The sequence below is a fragment of the Mobula birostris genome, chromosome 8, assembly GCF_030028105.1.
Source record: "Mobula birostris isolate sMobBir1 chromosome 8, sMobBir1.hap1, whole genome shotgun sequence".
Lineage (NCBI taxonomy): Eukaryota > Metazoa > Chordata > Chondrichthyes > Myliobatiformes > Myliobatidae > Mobula > Mobula birostris.
The window spans coordinates 1097060-1119590 of NC_092377.1; the positions used below are offsets into that span (position 1 = coordinate 1097060).

Genomic DNA, 22531 nt, shown 5'->3' on the forward strand with positions numbered 1-22531 from the left:
GTAACTTACAAGATGAGGTAATAAATTGGATTAGACAGCAAGCCAGAGAGTGGTAGTAGATGGTTGCCTGTCTGACTTGAGGCCTCTGACTAGTGGTATGGTGCAGGGATTGGCTCTGGATCAGTTGTCATTGTTTGTCATCTATATCGACAATATGGATTATAATGTTGTTCACTGGATCAGCGAAATTGTGGATGACACCAAGTTTGGAGATGTTGTGGACAGCGAGGAAGGCTATCAGAGCTTGCAGAAGGATCTCAACCAGCTGGAAAAATGGCAGATAGAACTTAGTGCAGACCAGTGCAAGGTTTTGAACTTCAGTCAGACCATCCAGGGTAGGTCTCACACAGTGAATGGTAGGGCACTGAAGAATATGGTAGAACAAAGGGATCTAGGACTACAGGTCCATGATTTATCAAAAGTGGTGGCACAGGTAGATAGGGTCATAAAGCTTTTGGCACATTGGCCTTCTTAAATCAAGGTATTGAGTATGGGAGATGGGATGTTATGTTGAAGTTGTATAAGATGTTAGTGAGGCCTAACTTGGAGTATTGTGTGCAGTTTTGGTCACCTACCTACAGGAAAGATGTAAACAAGGTTCAAAGAGTGCAGAGAAAATTTACAAGGATGTTGCCAGGTCTGGAGGACCTGGGTTATAAGGAAGATTGAATAGATTAGGACTTCATTCCTTAAAACATAGGAGATTGAGGGGAAATTTGGCAGACCAATTGAATAACTACCTTGGTTCTGTCTTCACTAAGGAGGACATAAATAATCTTCTGGAAATAGTAGGGGACAGAGGGTCTAGTGAGATGGAGGAACTGAGAGAAATACATGTTAGTAGGGAAGTGGTGTTAGGTAAATTGAAGAGATTAAGGACCGATAAATCCCCAGGGCCAGATGGTCTGCATCCCAGAGTACTTAAGGAAGTAGCTCAAGAAATAGTGGATGCATTAGTGATAATTTTTCAAAACTCCTTAGATTCTGGTCTAGTTCGAGGATTGGAGGGTGGCTAATGTAACCCCGCTTTTTAAAAAAGGAGGGAGAGCGAAACTGGGGAATTATAGACCAGTTAGCCTAACATCGGTGGTGGGGAAAATGCTAGAGTCAGTTATCAAAGATGTGATAACAGCACATTTGGAAAGCAGTGGACTCATCAGACAAAGTCAGCATGGATTTGTGAAAGGAAAATCATGTCTGACGAATCTCATAGAATTTTTTGAGGATGTAACTAGTAGAGTGGGTCGGGGAGAACCAGTGGATGTGGTATATTTGGATTTTCAAAAGGGTTTTGACAAGATCCCACACAGGAGATTAGTGTGCAAACTTAAAGCACACGGTATTGGGGGTAAGGTATTGATGTGGATAGAGAATTGGTTGGCAGATAGGAAGCAAAGAGTGGGAATAAACTGGACCTTTTCAGAATGGCAGGCAGTGACTAGTGGGGTACCGCAAGGCTCAGTGCTGGGACCCCAGTTGTTTACAATATATATTAATGACTTAGACAAGGGAATTAAATGCAGCATCTCCAAGTTTGCGGATGACACGAAGCTGGGCGGCAGTGTTAGCTGTGAGGAGGATGCTAAGAGGATGCAGGGTGACTTGGATAGGTTAGATGAGTGGGCAAATTCATGGCAGATGCAATTTAATGTGGATAAATGTGAAGTTACCCACTTTGGTGGCAAAAACAGGAAAACAGATTATTATCTGAATGGTGGCCAATTAGGAAAAGGGGAGGTGCAACAAGAGCTGGGTGTCATTATACAGCAGTCATTGAAAGTGGGCATGCAGTTACAGCAGGCAGTGAAAAAGGCAAATCTTGCTGGCATTCATAGCAAGAGGATTCGAGTACAGGAGCAGGGAGGTACTACTGCAGTCGTACAAGGCCTTGGTGAGACCATACCTGGAGTATTGTGTGCAGTTTTGGTCCCCTAATCTGAGGAAAGACATCCTTGCCATAGAGGGAGTACAAAGAAGGTTCACCAGATTGATTCCTGGGATGGCAGGACTTTCATATGATGAAATACTGGATGAACTAGGCTTATACTCATTGGAATTTAGAAGATTGAGGGGGGATCTTATTGAAACATATAAAATCCTAAAGGGATTGGACAGGCTAGATGCAGGAAGATTGTTTCCGATGTTGGGGAAGTCCAGAACGAGGGGTCACAGTTTGAGGATAAAGGGGAAGCCTTTTAGGACTGAGATTAGGAAAAACTTCACGCAGAGAGTGGTGAATCTGTGGAATTCTCTGCCACAGGAAACAGTTGAGGCCAGTTCAATGGCTATATTTAAGAGGGAGTTAGATATGGCCCTTGTGACTAACAGGATCAGGGGGTATGGAGAGAAGGCTGGTACAGGGTTCTGAGTTAGATGATCAGCCATGATCATACTGAATGGTAGTGTAGGCTCGAAGGGCCAAATGGCCTACTCCTGCACCTATTTTCTATGTTTCTAAATTTGTTAGAGGTATACAGAATTGCGGCGTGTATATAGGGTAAATATAAGCAGGCCTTTTCCAGAGGTTGGGTGGAACTACATCTGGAGGTAATACGTTCAAAGTAAATTCTATTATAAAAGTACTGTACATACAACCCTGAGGTTCATTTTCTTATGGGCATATTCAACAAATCTGGAATAGTAACTATAACAGAATCAATGAAATACCGGCCACACACTGCATTCAACCAGAGTGGAAAGGTGAAAAGTTTAAGGGAACATGAGGGGAAACTTATTCACAGAGGGTGGTGAGAGTGTGGAGCGAGCTGCCAGCACAAGTGGTGCATGTGAACTTGATTTCATTGTTTAAATGAAGTTTGAATAAGTACATGGTAGGGGTATGGAGGACTATGGTCCTAGTGCAGGTGGATAAGATTAGGCAGTTTAAATGCTTCAGCAAGGACAAGATGGGCCAATGGGCCTCTATATGACTATCTCACACAACAAACACTTCACAGCCCCAGAGCCATTTTTTACTGCTCGAACTTTGCACTAACAGATGACAAATTAAGTAACTTATCAGATACATACCTTGCCAAAGCCTTCCCAATTTAACATTGAACTACCCACACAATGGCTGCTCTGCTCGCCTCTGCTCTTTACTAATGAGGTCTTCTACACTCGTGCTCTTTCATTGATCCTGTTCACAGTTACTAGTCTATGGATTTGCTGAGTAAAAAGAATCTCAGGGTTGTATGTAGTGACATGTATGTACTCTGATGATAAATGTTACTTTAGACTGCAATTCCAAAACAAAAAAAACTTATTTTAAAACAAGAGAAAATCTGCTGATGCTGGAAATCCAAGAAACACACACATGAAATGCTGGAGGAATGCAGCAACAGGGTCTCGGCCAGGAACATTTTCTATAGACACTGCCTGGCCTGCTGAGTTCCTCCAGTATTTTGTGTTACATATTTTTAAAAGTTAGTTACTTGGGTATATGATTTGGAAGGTGATTGGTCAAACACTGGGAAATGGGACAAACCTCAATGTGGCACCTTGAGCTGAAGCCTTTTTCAGTTTGATCAAACTATCACTCGGGCCTTTATATGAATATCCAAATTCCTATCTCCTCCAATGTGTTCTCCATAGAAACATAGCTGCGTTAACTGAGTGGGGAAGACAACTGAATGTTCCTTATCATCTGAGACAGAAACATTCATTATGATGAAGGAAATTGCAGAACAACTGAAGTTGAGTCATAAGGGACAGGGCAGAATCCACAAAGTTCTGTTGTAATTTCACAGAACACTCGTCTTGGGGCACGGAGCTCTGGGTGCAATTGTACAGAAGAGAATGGAGAGGAGGCTTACCACTATGTTATCTGGTACAGAGGGCTTTATGAGGGAGAGATTGGACTGACGGCTTGATTTCCCCAAAGCAAGAAGGAAAGGTTCCCTCAACAAAGGCATAGAGAGTAAATTGTCAGAATATTTTCCCCCACTGTAGGGCTATCAAACACAAGGTGGCAGAGATTTGAGGCAAGAAAGGAGCCCTTTCATTCCATCTCAACTTCAAAAGTACTGTCTACCCTCATTAAGTCCATATCCCTCAAACTCCTTTCCTTTCCCATGTCTAAAACATCTTGCAATCTTCCTCTGGCAGATCTTTCCAGACAACCACCACCCTGTGTGAAAATCCTACCCCTCAACAAGACACTTCTAGTTCCAGACTCGAACTGGAAGGGAACTAATATCCTAGCGGGAGGGTTTGCTAATGCTGCATGGTGGGTTTAAACTAGATTTTCAGGGGGATGGGAACCAGAGTGGTAGGGAGGTTGGAGAGACAAATCTTTAGACCTCAGACAAAGTTAGGAATCAAAGGGTTGAGCAGGGACCGACCAGTATCCTAAACTGCGTGTATTTCAATGCAAGAAGTGTCCAAGGAAAGGTAAATGAGCTCAGGGCATGGATCAACACCTGGAATTATTGCAGCCAGCCCTGGGGCAGAACGGGTAGCTCAATATTCCACGGTTCTGTTGTTTTAGATGTGACAGAGCAGAATGGATTAGAGGAGGAGGGGTGGCATTACTAGTCAGGGAAAATGTCACAGCTGTGGGTAGACAGGACAGACCAGAGAACTTGTCTAGTGAGGCGTTATGAGAGGAACTGAGAAATTTCTTAACAAGACCATATTAATGGGGCTATATTACAGACCATCCAGCAGTCAGAGGGATTTAGAGGAATGAATTTGTAGAAAGATCATAAACTGTTGCAAGAAATGCAAGGTCGTTATAGTAGTCCACCTTTTGACTGGGACTCCCATACTGTAAAAGGATTAGATTTGACTTTGTCAAATATGTTCAGGAAATGTGGCGGGGTGTGGGGATGGGGGTGGGAGAGAACCGAACCAGAGGGAAGGGACTCAAGATAGGATGGATAGTGAAAAAGCAAAGATAATTGTCAGGAAGGGCAGGCAGATGAAAGGACATAATTGCAAACAGCAGGATGAGAATTAGTGCATTGGGAATGCAGAATCAAAAAGGGTCACAAATACAATGCACGGAGTATAATAAGGAGTATAACCACCTATTTCTTTTTTTTTCTCTATATTATGTAGGGCATTGAACTGCTGTTGCGAAGTTAACAAATTTCACGTCACATGCCGGTGATAATAAACCTGATTCTGATTCTCGGATGTGAGATAGGATTGGAAGATAGAAACACAGAAAACCTACAGCACAATACAGGCCCTTCAGCCCACAAAGCTGTGCCAAACATGTCCTTACCTTAGAAGTTACCTAGGGTTATCCATAGAACCTATTTTCTGAGCTCCATATACCTGTCCAGGAGTCTCTTAAAAGACCCTATCGTATCCGTGTTTAGTCACATTCTCAAAAAATTCAATCGGGCTCGTAAGGCACAACCTGCCTTTGACAAAGCTATGCGGACTATTCCTAATCATATTATGTGTCTCTAAATGTTCATAAATCCTGCCTCTCAAGGTCTTCTCCATCAACTTACCAACCACTGAAGAAAGACTCACTGGTCTATAATTTCCTGGGCTATCTCTACTCCCTTTCTTGAATAAGGGAACAACATCCACAACCCTCCAATCCTCCGGAACCTCCCCCGTCCCCATTGATGATGCAAAGATCATCGCCAGAGGCTCAGCAATCTCCTTCCTTACCTTCCACAGTAGCCTGGGGTACATCTCTAACTTGATGCCTTCCAAAAGCTTCAGCACATCTTCTTTATTAATATCTACACACTCAAGCTTTTCAGTCCACTGTAAGTCATCCCTACAATCACCAAGGTCCTTTTCTGCAGTGAATATTGAAGCAAAGTACTCATTAAGTATCTCTGCTATCTCCTCCGGTTCCATACTCACTTTTCCACTGTCACACTTGATTGGTCCTATTCTCTCTTTACATATCTGTAGAATGCCTTGGGGTTTTTCTTAACCCTGTCTGCCAAGGCCTTCTCATGGCCCCTTCTGGCTCTCCTAGTTTCTTTAAGCTCCTTCCTGCTAGCCTTATAATCTTCAAGATCTGTCATTAACTAGTTTTTTGAACCTTTTGTAAGCTCTTCTTCTTGACTAGATCTACAACTGCCTTTGTACACCATGGTTCCTGTACCCTACCATCCTTTCCCTGTCTCATTGGAATGTACCTATGCAGAACTCTACGCAAATATCCCCTGAACATTTGGCATATTTCTTCCATACATTTCCCTGAGAACGTCTCTTCCCAATTTATGCTTCCAAGTTCCTGCCTGGTAGCCTCATATTTGCCCTTACTTCAATTAAACATTTTCCTCTCATATCCCCTTTGCCAATCACCTGTCTAGTTCTTGGCTCCATTCCTCCCCCTCCTGTCTTCTCCTATCATTTTGGATCTCCCCCTCCCACTTTCAAATCTCTTACTAACTCTTCCTTCAGTTAGTCCTGACGAAGGGTCTCGGCCTGAAACGTCGACTGTACCTCCTCCTGTAGATGCTGCCTGGCCTGCTGCGTTCACCAGCAACTTTGATGTCTGTTGCTTGAATTTCCAGCATCTGCAGGTTTCCTGTTGTTAACATTTTCCTAACTTGGTTATTCCAATCCCTCTCCAATGCGACGGTGAAGGAGGTAGAAACGTGATCACTATCTCCAAAATTCTCTCTCACAGAGACCTGACACCTGACCAGGTTCATTTCCCATAGAAACCATAGAAACTACAGCACAGAAACAGGCCTTTTGGCCCTTCTTGGCTGTGCCGAACCATTTTCTGCCTAGTCCCACTGACCTGCACACGGACCATATCCCTCCATACACCTCCCATCCATGTATCTGTCCAATTTATTCTTAAATGTTAAAAAAGAACCCACATTTACCACCTTGTCTGGCAGCTCATTCCATACTCCCACCACTGTGTGTGAAGAAGCTCCCCCTAATGTTCCTTTTAAACTTCTCCCCCCTCACCCTAAACCCATGTCCTCTGGTTTTTTTCTCCCCTTGCCTCAGTGGAAAAAGCCTGCTTGCATTCACTCTATCTATACCCATCATAATTTTATATACCTCTATTAAATCTCCCCTCATTCTTCTACGCTCCAGGGAATAAAGTCCTAACCTATTCAACCTTTCTCTGTAACTGAGTTTCTCTAGTCCCGGCAACATCCTTGTAAACCTTCTCTGCACTCTTGCAACCTTATTTATATCCTTCCTGTAATTTGGTGACCAAAACTGAACACAATACTCTAGATTCGGCCTGTACTCCCAATACCAGATGAAGTACAGCGTCTCCTCTTGTAGGGTTATCTACATATCGCATCAGGAAACCTTCCTGAACACACCTAACAAACTCCACCCCATCAAAACCCCTTGCTCTAGGGACATGCCAACTTATATTTGGGAAATTAAAATCTCCACCACGACAACCCTGTTATTATTACACCTTTCCAGAATCTGTCTCCCTATCTGCTCTTCGATGTCCCTGTTACTATTAGGTGGTCTATAAAAATAACGTGCAGTAGAGTTATTGACCCCTTCCTGTTCCTAACTTCCATCCAGAGATTCCGTAGGCAGCCCCTCCATGACTTCCTCCTTTTCTGCAGCCGTGACATTATCCCTCATCAACAGTGCCACGCCCCCACCTCTTTTGCCTCCCTCCCTGTCCTTTTTGAAACATTTAAAGCCTGGCATTCAAAGTAACCATTCCTGACCCTGAGCCATCCAAGTCTCTAATGGCCACAACATCATAGCTCCAAGTATTGATCTATGCTCTGAGTTCATCCGTTTTGTTCATGATACTCCTTGCATTAAAGTAGACACATCTCAAGTCATCGATCTGAGCGCATCTCTTCTATATCACTTGCCTATCCTCCCTCTCACACTGTCTCCAAGCTTTCTGTCTGTGAGCCAACCTCATCTTCCCCAGTCTCTTCAGTTTGGCTCCCACACCCCAGCAATTCTAGTTTAAAATCTCCCCAATAGCCTTAGCAAACCTCTCCACCAGGATACTGGTCCCTCTCAGATTCAAGTGCAACCCATCCTTTTTGTACAGGTCACACCTGCCCCAAAAATCCAGAAATCTGAATCCCTGCCCCCTGTTCCAATCCCTCAGCCACACATTTATCCTCCACCTCACTCTATTCCTATACTCACTGTCATGTGGCACAGGCAATAATCCTGAGATGATTACCTTTGAGGTCCTGCTTCTCAACTTCCCTCCTAACTCCCTGTAGTCTGCTTTCAGGACCTCCTCCCTTTTCCTGCCTATATCATTGATACCAATATGTACCACAACCGCTGGCTGTTCTCCTTCCCACTTCGGGATATTGTGGATGCGATCAGAAACATCCTGGACCCTGGCACCTGGGAGGCAAACTACAATCCACGTTTCTTTCTTGCGACCACAGAATCACCTGTCTGACCCCCTAACTATAGAGTTCCCTATCACTGCTGCCATCCTCTTCCTTCCCCTACCCTTCTGAGCCACAGGGCCAGACTCCGTGCCAGAGGCGTGACCACTGTTACTTCCCCCAGGTAGGCCATCTCCCCCAACAGTACTCAAACAGGAGTACTTATTGTTAAGGGGTCAGCCACAGCGGTACTCTCTAGTATCTGACTCTTGCCTTTCCCTCTCCTGACTGTCATCCAGTTATGTCTCCCCAGGCCCCGGTGCGACTACCTGCCTATAGCTCCTCTCCATCGCCTCCAGATGTTGAATACTTGTGGGTTGAGTTAAACTGCAAGGGTAAAAGGACACCGATGGCAGTTTTATACAGGCCTCCCAACAGTAGCTGGAATGTGGACCACAGGTTACAATGAGAAATAGAGAAGGCATGCTAAGAGCAATGCTATGATAGTCATGGGAGATTTTAGGGTTAGGGTAGGGTTGAAGATAGCTTTTTAGAACAGTTTGTCATTGAGCCTACGAGGGGATTATCTATACTGGATTGAGTGTTATGTAATGAACCAGAGATGATTTGGGAGCTGAAGGTAAAAGAACCCTTATGAGGCAGTAATGACAAAATGATTGAGTTCAACTTGAAATTTGATGGGGAGAAAGTAAAGACTGACACAGAGGTATTTCAACGAAGTTAAAGAAATTTCAGTGGTATGAGAGAGGAGTCGGCTAAAGTAAATTGGAAAGAGCTACTGGCAGGGATGACAGCACAGCAGCAATGGCATGTGTTTCTGGGAAAAATGAGTAAGTTGCAGGACATGTGTATTCCAAAGACAAAGAAATACTCATGGCAAAATAGTACAACAGTGGCTGACAAGGGAAGTCAAAACTAATGTAACAGCAAAAGAGAGCATACAATAATGCAAAAATCTGCAGGAAGACAGAAGAATGAGAAACTTTAAAAAACCTACAGACAGCAACTAAAAGAATCATTAGGATGGAAAAGATGAAATGTGAAAGCAAGCTAACAAATAATATCAAAGTGGACAGTGAAAGCTTTTTCAAGTATGTAAAAAATAAGAGTTGAGAGTGGACGTAGGACCGCTAGAAAATGAGGCCAGAGAAATAATAACGGGGGACAAGGAGACGGCAGATGAACTAAGTGAGTATTTTGCATCAGTCCTCACTGTGGAAGACACTAGCAGTGTGCCTGATATTGAAAGGTGTGAGGGAAGAGAAGTGAGCACTATTACAAGGGAGAAAGTGCCCAAAATGCTGAAAGACCTTAGGGTACATAAGCCACCTGGAACAGATAAACTGCAGCCCAGGGTTCTGAAAGTGTTAGTGCTAGAGATTGTGGAGGCATTAGTAATGATCTTCCAAGAATCATTGGACTCTAGCATGGTTCTGGAGAACTGGAAAATTGCAAATGTCACTGTACTCTTTAAGAAAGGAGGAAGGCAGCAGAAAGGAAATTATAGACCAATTAGCCTGACCTCAGTGGTTGGTAAGATGTTAGGGTCAATTGTTAAGGCTGAGGTGATGGAGTTCTTGGTGACACAGGAAAGATAGGACAAAAAGTCAGCATGGTTTCCTTCAGGGAAAATCCTGCCTGATGAACCTGTTGGAATTCTTTGAGGAGATTACACGTAGGATAGATAAAGGGGATGCAGAGGATGTTGTATATTTGGACTTTCAGAAGGCCTTTGACAAGGTGCCACACATGAGGCTGCTTCCAAGTTAAGAGCCCATGGTATTACAGGAAAATTACTAACATGGTTAGAGAATTGGCTGATTGGTAGGAGGCAGCCTATGATTGGTAATCATTTTCCAATGTTCTATAGATTCAAGATCAGTTCCTGTGGATTGGAGGGTGGCTAATGTTGTCCCTCTCTTCAAGAAAGGAGGGTGAGAGAAAACAGGGAATTATAGACCGGTTAGCCTGATGTCAGTGGTGGGAAAGATGCTGGAGTCAATTATAAAAGATGAAATTACAACACATCTGGATAGCAGTAACAGGATCGGTCTGAGTCAGCATGGATTTACGAAGGGGAAATCGTGCTTGACTAATCTTCTGGAATTTTTTGAGGATGTAACTATGAAAATGGACAAGGGAGAGCCAGTGGATGTAGTGTACCTGGACTTTCAGAAAGCCTTTTGATAAAGTCCCACATAGGAGATTAGTGGGCAAAATTAGGGCACATGGTATTGGGGACAGAGTACTGACATGGATTGAAAATTGGCTAGCTGACAGGAAACAAAGAGTAGTGATTAACAGGTCCCTTTCGGAATGGCAGGCAGTGACCATTGGGGTACCGCAGGGTTCAGTGCTGGGACCGCAGCTGTTTACAATATATATTAATGATTTAGATGAGGGAATTAAAAGTAACATTAGCAAATTTGCCAATGACACAAAGCTGGGTGGCGGTGTGAAATGTGAGGAGGATGTTATGAGAATGCAGGGTGACTTGGACAGGCTGGGAGATTGGGCAGATGCAGTTGAGTGGGCAGATGCATGGCAGATGCAGTTTAATGTGGATAAATGTGAGCTTATCCACTTTGGTGGTAAGAACAAGAAGGCAGATTATTATCTAAATGGAGCCAAGTTAGGAAAAGGGGAAGCACAACGAGATCTAGGTGTTCTTGTACATCAGTCACTGAAAGCAAGCATGCAAGTACAGCAGGCAGTGAAGAAAGCTAATGGCATGCTGGCCTTCATAACAAGGGGAATTGAGTACAAGAGCAAAGAGGTCCTTCTGCAGCTGTACAGGGCCCTGGTGAGACCACACCTGGAGTACTGTGTGTAGTTTTGGTCTCCAAATTTGAGGAAGAACATTCTTGCTATTGAGGGAGTGCAGCGTAGGTTCACAAGGTTAATTCCCGGGATGGCGGGACTGTCATATGTTGAAAGATTGGAGTGACTGGGGTTGTATACACTGGAATTTAGAAGGATGAGAGGGGATCTGATTGAAACATAAAAGATTATTAAGGGATTGGACACGCTGAAGGCTGGAAGCATGTTCCCGCTGATGGGTGAGTCCAGAACCAGAGGCCACAGTTTAAGAAAAAGGGGTAGACCACTTAGAACAGAGTTGAGGAAAAACTTTTTCACCCAGAGAGTGGTGGATATATGGAATGCTCTGCCCCAGAAGGCTGTGGAGGCCAAGTCTCTGGATGCTTTCAAGAAAGAGATGGATAGAGCTCTTAAAGATAGCGGAATCAAAGTTTATGGGGATAAGGCAGGAACTGGATACTGATTGTGGATGATCAGCCATGATCACAGTTAATGGTGGTGCTGGCTCGAAGGGCTGAATGGCCTACTCCTGCACCTACTGTCTATTGGCAGCAAGTGGGAATAAAAGGATCCTTTTCTGGTTGGCTACCAGTGACTAATGGTGTTCCACAGGGGTCGGTGTTGGGACCACTTCTTACTTGTTGCTTCTTTTCAATGCGGATGGAATAGATGGTGATGTTACTAAGCTTGTAGATGATACAAAGATTGGTGGAGGGGCTGGTAGCATTAAGGAAACAGGTAGGATGAAGATGGACATGGACAGATTAAGAGACTGGGCAAGAGAGTGGCAAAAGAAATACAATGTTGGAATATGCATGTTCTGCATAAATGTGCAGACTGTTTTCTCAATGGGGAGAGAATCCAAAAACCTGAGATGCCAAGAGACATGGGAGTCCTTGTGTGGAACACCCTAAAGGTTACTTGCAGATTGAGTCGGTAGTGAGGAAGGCAAATGCAATGTTAACATTCATTTCAAGAGGTCTAGAATACAAGAGCAGGGATGTGATGTTGAGGCTTTATGAGGCACTGGTGAGGCCTCACCTTGAGTATTGTGAACAGTTTTGGGCCCCTCATCTTAGAAAAGATGTGCTGGCATTGGAGAGGGTTCAGAGGAGGTTCACAAGGATGATTCCAGGAATGAAAGGGTTATCATACAAGGAGCTTAAGATAGCTCTGGGTCTGTACTCACTGCAAGTTCTTGATTAGACACAGCATCAAAGGTTACCGGGAGAAAGCAGGAGAGTGGGGTTGAGGAGGGGAAAACGATCAGCCAATGGCAGGGCAGACTTGACAGACTAAATAGCCTAATTCTGCTCCCATGTCTTATGGAGTTTCCTTAATCAGTACATAGAAGTCTGAACGAGAGACTGTGTAGTACTGGATTTGCTATTAGGGAATGAGAGGGGGCAGGTGACAGAAATTTGTGTGGGGGTACACCTTGCGTTTAGTGATCACAATGCACAATGCCATTAGTTTCAAAGTTAATATGCAAGAAGATAGGTCTGGCCCACAGGTTGAGATTCTAAATTGGAGAAAAGCCAATTTTCATGGTATCAAAAGTGATCTAACAAGTATGGATGGGGAAAGGCTGTTTTTTGGCAATGGTGTGCTTGGTAACTGGGAGGCCTTCAAAAGTGAAATTTTGGAAGTACAGAATAAAAGGTAAAGATAACGCATAGGGAACTTTGTTTTTCCGAGAAATATTGAGACACTGATTAAGAGAAAAAAGGAGGTTCATAGCAGGTAGGAACAAATTAGATGCTTATGGTTTAAGAAATAAATCAGGAGGGTTAAAAGAAAGCAGGAAGTTGCTCAAGCAGACAAGATGAAGGGGGATCAAAAAGGATTCTAACAGGGTGAGGTGTTGTACTTCAGGACCAGCCAGCATGGGTCTTACACAGTGAACGGTAGGGCACTGAGCAGTGTGGTAGAACAAACTTATCTGGGAGTACAGGTCCATAATTTGTTGAAAATGGCATCACAGGGAATTGAGTACAAGAGATGGGATGCTATGTTGAAGTTGTTTAAGACATTGGTGAGGCCTAATTTGGAGTATTGTGTGCAGTTTTGGTTATCTACCTACAGGAAAGATGTAAATAAGGTTGAAAGAGTACAGAGAAAATTTACAAGCATGTTGCTAGCTCTGGAAAACCTGAATAATAAGGAAAGATTGAATAGGATAGGACTTTATTCCTTGGAATGTAGAAGATTGAGAGGAGATTTGATAGAGGCATACAAAAATTATGAGGGGTATAGATAGGGTAAATGCAAGCAGGCTTTTTCCTCTGAGGTTGGGTGGCTATACAACCAGAGGTCATGAGTTAATGGTGAAAGGTGAGAAGTTTAAGGGGAACATGAGGGGAACCTTCCTCAGTCATGAGTCGTGAGAGTGTGCAATGAGCTGCTAGTGCAGGAGATGAATGCAAGCTCAGTATTAATGTTTTAGATGGAATGGAGGGTGATGATCCCAGTGTAGGTCAATGGAATTCGGCAGCTGAAATGGTTTTGACACGGATTAGACGGGCCCGTTTCTGTGCTATACTTCTCTGACGCTCCTTCTCAGGGAAGAAGTCTCATTGAAAATGTAAAGCGAAGCAGTGATCCCACATAAATCACACAGAGCTTGCTGCCCACCAGTACAATGGACATCTTCACCAAAGTGACTGAGCTTTCCAAATGGAGATAGGGGTGGGCCATAAACAGTGCACCTCTCCGACCAATGAATCCGATATCTTGGGCAGTCACTTCCCTACCAATAATTATTCAGCTTTCAAAATAATAAAGCAAAAAGGCAAGACTTAAAAAAAGAAAAAAAATGTATTTAGGTACAATCAGAAACAAGAGATTCTGCAGATGCTAGAAATCCAAAGCAACACACTCAAAATGCTGGAAGAACTCAGCAAGTCAGGCAGCATCTATGGAAATAGATAAACAATTAACATTTCGGGCCGAGACCCTTCCTTTCCAGTCCTGATGAAGGGTCTCAGCCTAAAACATTAACTGTTTATTCATTTCCACAGATGCTGCCTGGCCGGCAGAATTCCTGAGCACTTGGTGTGTGTTGCTGTCAGTATTGATCTCAGGTGTTAGTCTGCTGACGGCTTCTGTAGTTGAGTGTGATCAAGCAGAGAGATTAGCAGCTGGGCATCAGTCACTCGCTGTTGTGACTCAAGCTAGGTGGAAGTGTAACTAGCTTGGCATTGGGGAGTACTGTTCTCTGATTAATGATCCATGTTGAGAACCAGATGGTGTCACTGGTGGTGGAGGCTGCTTGTGCGAGGGATCCCAGCCACAACTCCCTCCTCGATGCCACATTCGTTGCTGCCCCTCAGAATCTTTACGTACCCTGGCAGGCAAAATATTGTGATGGGTGAAAAATGGAGAGAGGATACACAGCCTCACCCTCCCCACAGAACCACAAACACCCCCATAACAACACACCCCATATCACCCTCACGCCAGCACCCATCTTCCCCAACCTGTCCTCTACAATATCACCCCCAGCACTCACCGTTATCCCCCCAGTCCGTGTTCCAGGAGTTGGCCACCAGCCAGTAGGGGGTTCCGTCCTCCTCGCCCCAGCCCAGAATCTTGATGGCATGACCCCCGACCTCCATCCCAGCCTTGTGCTGGTAAACACCTGTGTAGAGGGCAGTTAGGAGTCAAAGCGGAGGTCGATAGATTCTTCTTTAGTCAGGGTGTCAAAGGTTATGGGGAGCAAGCAGGAGAATGGAGTTGATAAGATGGCAGAGCAGACTCAACAGCTGAATGGTCTAATGCTGGGCCAGGCAGAGCAGCTGAACCCACCGGTGCTGTGGTGGGGACTGCCCATCCCCCCCCCCTGTACGGCGGCAGAGGTGGACTCAGTTGGAAAGGTCTAGAAGGTTATGGGACAAACACTGGCAAAGGGGACATCTTGTTCAGCATGGACCAGTTAGGCCAGTTTTAACATTATCTAATGCAATGAACCACCCGCGGGGTAGGACTGAGAGGAATGTACATTACCCTCATTCCCCACACCCTGCACCGCCTGTGACAGTCTGTCACCCCCACCTCCTCCTGAATGTACTGGATTGGTATTGCAGGAAGTCTGTGCTCCCTCCCCCCGGGAAAACGATGGGCTGGGGACGGAGGGCAGTACATGTAGCAACCCCCCCCCCCACCCCCAGGCAGACATACCGGATTGATATTGCAGGAAGTCTGTGTAGACCAGCAGTGCTCCCTCCACGGGCCCATTCTTGTAGATCTCCTTCATAATCTCTTCGGCAATCGGGCTGATGCTGTAGGAGCTAATGCCTGCGGGAAGAATCATCACTCACTGTCATCACAAGCTGGGGCACCAGCACTGGGGGTGGTAGTGGAGCAGTCATGATAGGAGACTCGATGGTTAGAGGGACGGACAGCAGATTCTGTGGCCATGAAGGTGTACTGCCTCTTAGGTGCAGGGGCTCAGAGGGAGGGTGAGCAGCCAGAGGCCACAGTGCACACTGGCACTAATGACACAGGTAGAAAAGGAGAACAGGTCTCTGCACAGCATGTTCAGGGAGCTAGGAAAAATACTAAAGAACAGGACACCCTTTCTCCAGATTCCTCCCAGTACTGTGTGCTGGTCAGGGCAAGGAGTGAGTCACTGAGGAGGTGGTGAGCACAGGGTTTCAGATTTCTGCATCATTCAACTCACTTCTAGGGAAGGCTTGATCTGGGTGACACCCAACCCGAGGGGGACCAATATCCTCGCGGGCATGTTTGCTAGAGCTGTTGGCGAGGGTTTAAACTAATTTGGCAGGGGGGTAGGAACTGGAGTGATAGGCAGTGTGTACTGAGGCTGTGAGCAAAAAGGCAGATGAGAGGGCAAAATTGCAGTCAGTGCTTTGAGCTGCACTTTAACAGAGGGCCAAGATCAAAAAAAAGTGATGAATAGAGGTGTTATATTTGAATGCACGCAGTACACACAACGTGGTAGGTGATCTTGTACCGCAGTTAGAGATTGACAGCTATGCTGTTGAGGGCACCTCTGAGTCGTGGCTGAAAGACATCACTATTGAGAGATTAACATCCAAGATTACACATTGTATCAAAAGGACAGCAAGGTGGGCAGAGGGAGTTGGGTGGCCCTGTTGGTGGGAAAAAAAAAAAAAAAAAAAAAAAAAAAAGTCCAAACTAATATGGCAGGGGGATGGGAGAAAGGATGATAGAGCTGAGGATGAGCCAGCAGGTTTACAAGTAGATGATGGGAGTAACATGAATGTAAGGAAGGACAAGCCAATGATTGGGTACAAATGCAGTCAGAGCAAAGAGTTAAATTGTACCACAGGAGGGAAAATTCAAAAGAGTGAATAACGCAGGACTGAGAATGCTGCATTTAAATGCGCGTAGCATTCAGAATAAGGTGAGCGACCTCATGGCGCCATCACAGATTGGTCGGTATGACATTGTGGACATCACTGAGTCGTGGCTGAAAGAAGAATTGCATCTTTAGAAAGAGCTGACATAGGGTCAGAGAATGTTGAATCATTGTGGGTGGAGCTAAGAAACTACAAGGGTTAAAAAAAACATTATGGAAATTATATATAGGCCTCCAAATAGTAGCCAAGATGAGGGGCTGAGATTGCAAAGGGAGGGCAAAGACATGTAATAAGGGTAATGACAATTGTAATGGGGGACTTCAATATGTGAGGGGATTGGGACAATCAGGTTGGTGTTGGATCATAAGAGGGGGAATTTGTTGAATGCCTACGAGATGACTTTTTAGAGCAGCTGTTCTTGAGCCCACTCTGGGAAAGCCTATCTTAGACTGGGTGTTGTGTAATAACCCAGATCTTATTAGGGAGCTTAATATAAAGGAACCTTTAGGAGACAGTGATTATAACATGATTGAATTCGTACAGCAATTTGAAAGGGAGAAGCATAACTCACATGCAACTGTATCGCAATGGAATAAAGGTAGTTACAGAGGCCTGAGAGAGGAGCTTACCCAGGTGGATTGGAGGAGGATACTGGTAGAGATGACAGCACAGGAGAGATGGCTAAAGTTTCTGGGAATAGTTCACAAGGCGCAAGATAAATATGTCGCACAGAGTAAGACGTTCTCAAATCACAGGGGTAGGCAACCGTGGCTGACAAAGGAAGTTAAGAAATGCACGAAAGCCTAGGAAAGGGCATATAAAAGTATCAAGAGTGAATGGGAAGTTGGATGATTGGGAAGCTTTTAAAATCCTACAAAAGGTAACTTAAAAAAAAAGCTAAAAGGGAAAAGATTAAATATGAAGGCAGAATAGCCAGTAATATAAAGCAGGATACTAAAAGTTTTTCAGTTTTATAGAGTAAAAGGGATGTGAGAGTCAATATTAACACCACTGGAAAATGATGCTGCTGAGGTAGTACTGGGGGAGAAAGAAATGGCAGGTGAACTTAATGGGTACTTTGCATTGGTCTTCACTGTGGAAGACACTATCAGTGTACCAGAGGCCTGTGAGTGTCAGGGAGCAGGAGTGAGTGACCAAGCTATTACAAAGGAAAAGTGCTAGGCAAACTCAAAGATCTTAAGGTGGATAAGTCACCTGGACCAGATGGACAGAGTCCCAGAGTCCTGAGAGAGGTTGCTGAAGAGATAATGGATGCATCGGTCATGATCTTTCAGGAATCACTCAATTCTGGCATGGTCCCGGAGGACTGGAAGATTGCAAATGTCACTCCACTCTTTAAGAAGGGAGGAAGGCAAAAGGGAGGAAATTACAGGCTGGTTAGTCTAACCTCAGTGGTTGGAAAAGTGTTGGAGTCTATTATTCAGGGTGATGTTTCAGGGTACTTGGAGACCAATGATAAAATAAGTCAAAGTCAGCATGGTTTCTGTAAAGGGAAATTATGCCTGACAGATCTGTTAGAGTTCTTAGAGGAATCAACAAGCAGGGTAGACAAATGAGAGGCAGTGGATGTCACACATACAAAATGCTGAAGGAACTCAGCAGGCCAGGCAGGATCTATGGAAAAAAGTACAGTCGACATTTCGGCCTGAAACGCCAACTGTACTTTTTTCCCCATAGATGCTGCCTGGCCTGCTGAGTTCCTCCAGCATTTTGTGTTGCTTGGATTTCCAGCACCGGCAGATTTTCCCTTCAGTGGATGTCATTTACTTGGATTTTCAGAAGGCGTTTGATAAGGTGCCACACACGAGGCTGCTTAACAAGGTAAAATGCTGTGGTGTTACTGGCACGGATAGTGGAATGGCTGACAGCCAGGAGGCAGCCAGTGGGAATAAAAGGGAACTTTTCTGGTTGGCTGCCAGTGACTAGTGGTATTCCTCGGGGGTCAGTATTGGGACTGCTACTTTTCACATTGTTTGTCAGTGATTTAGATAACGGAATTGATGCCTTTGTGGCAAAGTTTGCAGATTAGGAAAAAGGTAGAGGGGTAGATAGTGCTGAGGCAGCAATGCGATTGCAGCAGGACAAACAAATTGGAAGAATGGGGAAATACAGTGTTGGGAAATGTATGATAATGTATTTTGGTAAAAGGAACAAAAGTGCAGACTATCATCTAAATGGGGAGGAGGTGCAAATATCAGAGGTAAAGAGGGACTTAGGAATCCTTGTGCAAGACTCCCAGAAGGTTAATTTACAGGTAATGCTGAAGCTTTAGAAGACACTAGTCAGGCCACGCTTAAGAGTATTCAACAGTTTTGGGCCCCATATCTCAGAAAGGATGTGTTGTCATTGGAAAGAGTCTAGGGGAGGAGGTTCATGAGGATGATTCCAGGAATGAAGGGGTTAACATCTGAGGTGGTTCTGGCAGCTTTGGACCAGTACTCACTGGAATTTAGAAGAATGCCGGGGGGGGGGGGGGGGGGAGGAGAATCTCACTGAAACCTGCCGAATATTGAAAGGACGAGATAGGGTGGATGTGGGGAGGATGTTTCTTATGGTGGGGGTATCTAGAACTAGAGGGTACAGCCTCAAAATAGAAGGGTGACCTTTTAGAACAGAAGTAAGGAGGAATTTGTTTAGCCAAAGAGTGATGAATCTGTGGAATGCTCTGCCATGAACTGTGGTGGAGGCAAAGCAGGGGAATGAAGGATTATGGGGAAAAGGCAGGTAGGTGAAGATGATCTTATTGAATGGTGGAGAAGGCTTGACGGACCAGACGGCCGACTCCAGCTCCCATTTCGTGTGCTCTGTGCTTATAGTTAAAGTGGGAGGAGACCGATGGGTTCTTGATTAGTGAGGTGTCAAAGGTTACATGGAGAAGGCAAGAACATGGGGTTGAGAGTCGTAATGGAATAGGACAGCAGATCTGATGGGCTGAATGGCTTAATTCTGCTTCTATATCTTTGTACGTGGGTGGCCACTTAGCCCATCAGATGTGTGCGTCACTGAAGCTGACACACGTCTGGTCTGCAGCCGTGTTTCAGTAACCCTACCCTCTCCCCACGCACCGGCACTCACCGTAATGTTTATCTTGGGAATAGCTGGGGGTGTAGCCGGCCTCACACATCTGGGTGCACTGGGGGGTGGGGATCTCCCCTGTACATGGCAGTCGTGACCCATTTACATGGTGCTCACATGGAGGGATCGAGTATGGACGGCAACCTGGAAGGTGGGGGGGAGGGGGAAGGGTGACAATATCAACAATGTCTTCACATTTCTGAAGCAATAAACCCCTCCCACTCCATATACACGCTCCCTCTTGCTATCACACCCCCACCCCTGTTTCACCAAGCCCCCTCCCACTGGGAGTTGGAGCCCCACCCAGTTACCAGTTCCTCCCACCACATCCTTTATCATACCGTGTCCTCCCTCCACCCCGCAATCCTGGTCACATTCCATTCCCCTCCCGCACTGACCTGTGTGGGAATTGTAGAGCCCCCCCGTCACCAGTCCCTTTTGTGTCCAGTATTTCCAGGCTTGTGATGGGTAGCCCCCATTACATCTGCAGTTGGGGATAGGGGGAGACACATTAAAGGCAGCATAAGGCATAGGAGCAGAAATAGGCCATTCAGCCCATTAAGTCTCTGTTATTCAATCATGGCTGATTTATTGCCCCTCTCACAAGGCCTTCTCCCAGGAGTTGATTCTGCCCATGACCAACCTCTCAAGGCATTTGATGAGCAGAGGGATCTTGGAATTCAAATTCATGGCTCCCTAAAAGAAACTACACAAGTTGATGGGGCGGTTAAGATGCCATTTGGCATTCTTGTTTTTTTTTTTTAAATCAGTCGAGGCACTGAGTTCAAAAGTCAGGAAGTTGCAGCTTTATGCAATTCTCCAGATGCAGCCAAAACAGCTCTGCCGCAATGATCATCACCCACTAACACTCACATCTGCCGAGATGAAATGCCTTGACAGGTTGGTCATGGGTAGAATCAACTCCTGGACCACTGGAATTTGCTGATCGCAACAATCGGTCAATCTCACTGGCTCTCTACTTGGCCTTGGATCACCAGGATAATAACAATACCCATGTCAGGTGTCTATTGACTATAGCTCACTACTCACTTTCTTCCTCAAAGTTCAAATCAACAAGCTCCAAAAGCTGGGCCTCTGCAATTGATTCCTTGACTTCCTCACTGGGAGACCATAATTCAATGCAGAACAGAAACAACATCTCCTTGCGGACAATCAACACTGGTGAACCTCAAGAATCTGTGCTCAGTTCTTGGCTCTCTACCTCCACGACTGTGCAGCTGGGCTCTGCTCAAACACCATTTATACATTTGCTGACAACACCACTGCTGTTGGAAGAAATACAAAGGTGACGAGGCAGCGTACACAAGTGAGATGGATCAGCTGGGTAAGTGGTGTCACAGCAACAATCTGACACTTAGTGTCAGAAAGTCCACGGAGTTGATGGTGGACTTCAGGAAGGGGAAGTTGAGGAAACACACACACACACACACACACACACACACACACAGAGAGGGATCAACAGTAGAAAGGGCGAGCAGTTTCAAGCTCCTCGGTGTCAAAATCTCTGAAGATCTATCCTGGGCCCAACATATTGATGCAAGTATGACTCGGCCTATATTTCATTAGGAGTTTGAGGACACTTGGTATATCACCAAAGACAGTTTCAAATTTCACCAGATGTACTATGGAGAGCATCCTGCCCGGTTGCATCACTGTCTAGTATTGGAGGAGACAGGAGGCACTGAACAGAATCGGAAAAAGCTGCGGAAAGTTGTAAATTAGCCATAGAACATTACAGGCCCTTCGGCCCACAATGTTGTGCTGACCATGTAACGTACTCTAGAAACTACCCAGAACTTCCTAGCGCATAGCTCTCTATTTTGTTAAGCTCCGTGTACCTATCTAAGAGACTCTGAAAAGACCCTATCGCATTCGCTTCCATGCACCCACCACTCTTGCCAGCTCCATCATGGGCTCTAGCCTCCCCAAAATCCAGGACATCTTCAGAAGGTGATGTCTCAAAAAGGCAGCATCCATCATTAAGGACCCCCATCACACAAGTCATGCTCTCCTCCAATTGCTACCAGCAAGAAGGAGGTGCAGAAGCCAGAAGGCAAACACTCAATGATTCAGGAACAGCTTCTTCCCCTCTGCCATCCAATTTCTGAATGGACAATGAACCCATGAACACTACCTCGCTACTTTTTATTATAGTTTTGCACTATATATTTAATTTAGAATCTGAGTCATAGAAAGGTACAGCACAGAAACCGGCCCTTTGGCCCATCTAGTCCATACTGAACCATTTAAATTGCCTACTCTCATCGACCTGCACTGAGAGCACAGCCCTCCGTATCCCTACACAAACCTCGCATAGTCAAGCTCACATGTACCACTTGCACTTCCCCACCAGGACAAGGTACCAGTTGTCCCAGAGACCCTCAAACACATCCCCACCAGGACAAGGTACCAGTTGTCCTAGAGACCCTCAAACACATCCCCACCAGGACAAGGTACCAGTTGTCCTAGAGACCCTCAAACACATCCCCACCAGGACAAGGTACCAGTTGTCCCAGAGACCCTCACACACCCCACCAGGACAAAGTATCAGTTGTCCCACCGACCCCCAAACACATCCCCACCAGGACAAAGTATCAGTTGTCCCACCGACCCTCAAACACTCCACCAGGACAAGGTATCAGTTGTCCCAGAGACCCTCACACCTCCCCACCAGGGTTTGCTGCAGAGTTGGTCAAATCTGCCCCCTCTTTCCCAATGATCATGTCACCTCCAGGTGAACACCTTGGCTTTCTCCCCAACCTTGGCTGTTGACAATTTTTCCATTATCCTTGCCCTCCTGTTCATCGCTGACTTTCATAATCCACAAGTCCCATGGCTCAGATGCCGTCTCCTACATCTTCCTCTCACCACGGTGGGTTTCAGTTTTGGAGCTCCCACCCTTTGGTTTGTAACAGCCTCCCTCTTGTGCCCATCACCTCTCCCGTC

General features: G+C 45.3%; 1 protein-coding gene across 1 annotated transcript in view; it reads right to left on the reverse strand.

Moving 5' to 3' along the window:
- Positions 1–13921: 13921 nt before the first annotated feature.
- LOC140201092 (cathepsin B-like) overlaps positions 13922–22531 on the reverse strand; it is a 34106-nt gene continuing 25496 nt past the window's right edge. The window contains exons 6-10 of the mRNA XM_072264685.1: positions 19963–20048; positions 19565–19708; positions 15303–15419; positions 14635–14763; positions 13922–14469 (exon numbers count right to left, since the gene is read on the reverse strand). Coding sequence (XP_072120786.1) covers positions 14375–14469; positions 14635–14763; positions 15303–15419; positions 19565–19708; positions 19963–20048 — 571 coding nt within the window. The 3' untranslated portion in view covers positions 13922–14374. The remainder of the gene's footprint in view (positions 14470–14634; positions 14764–15302; positions 15420–19564; positions 19709–19962; positions 20049–22531) is intronic.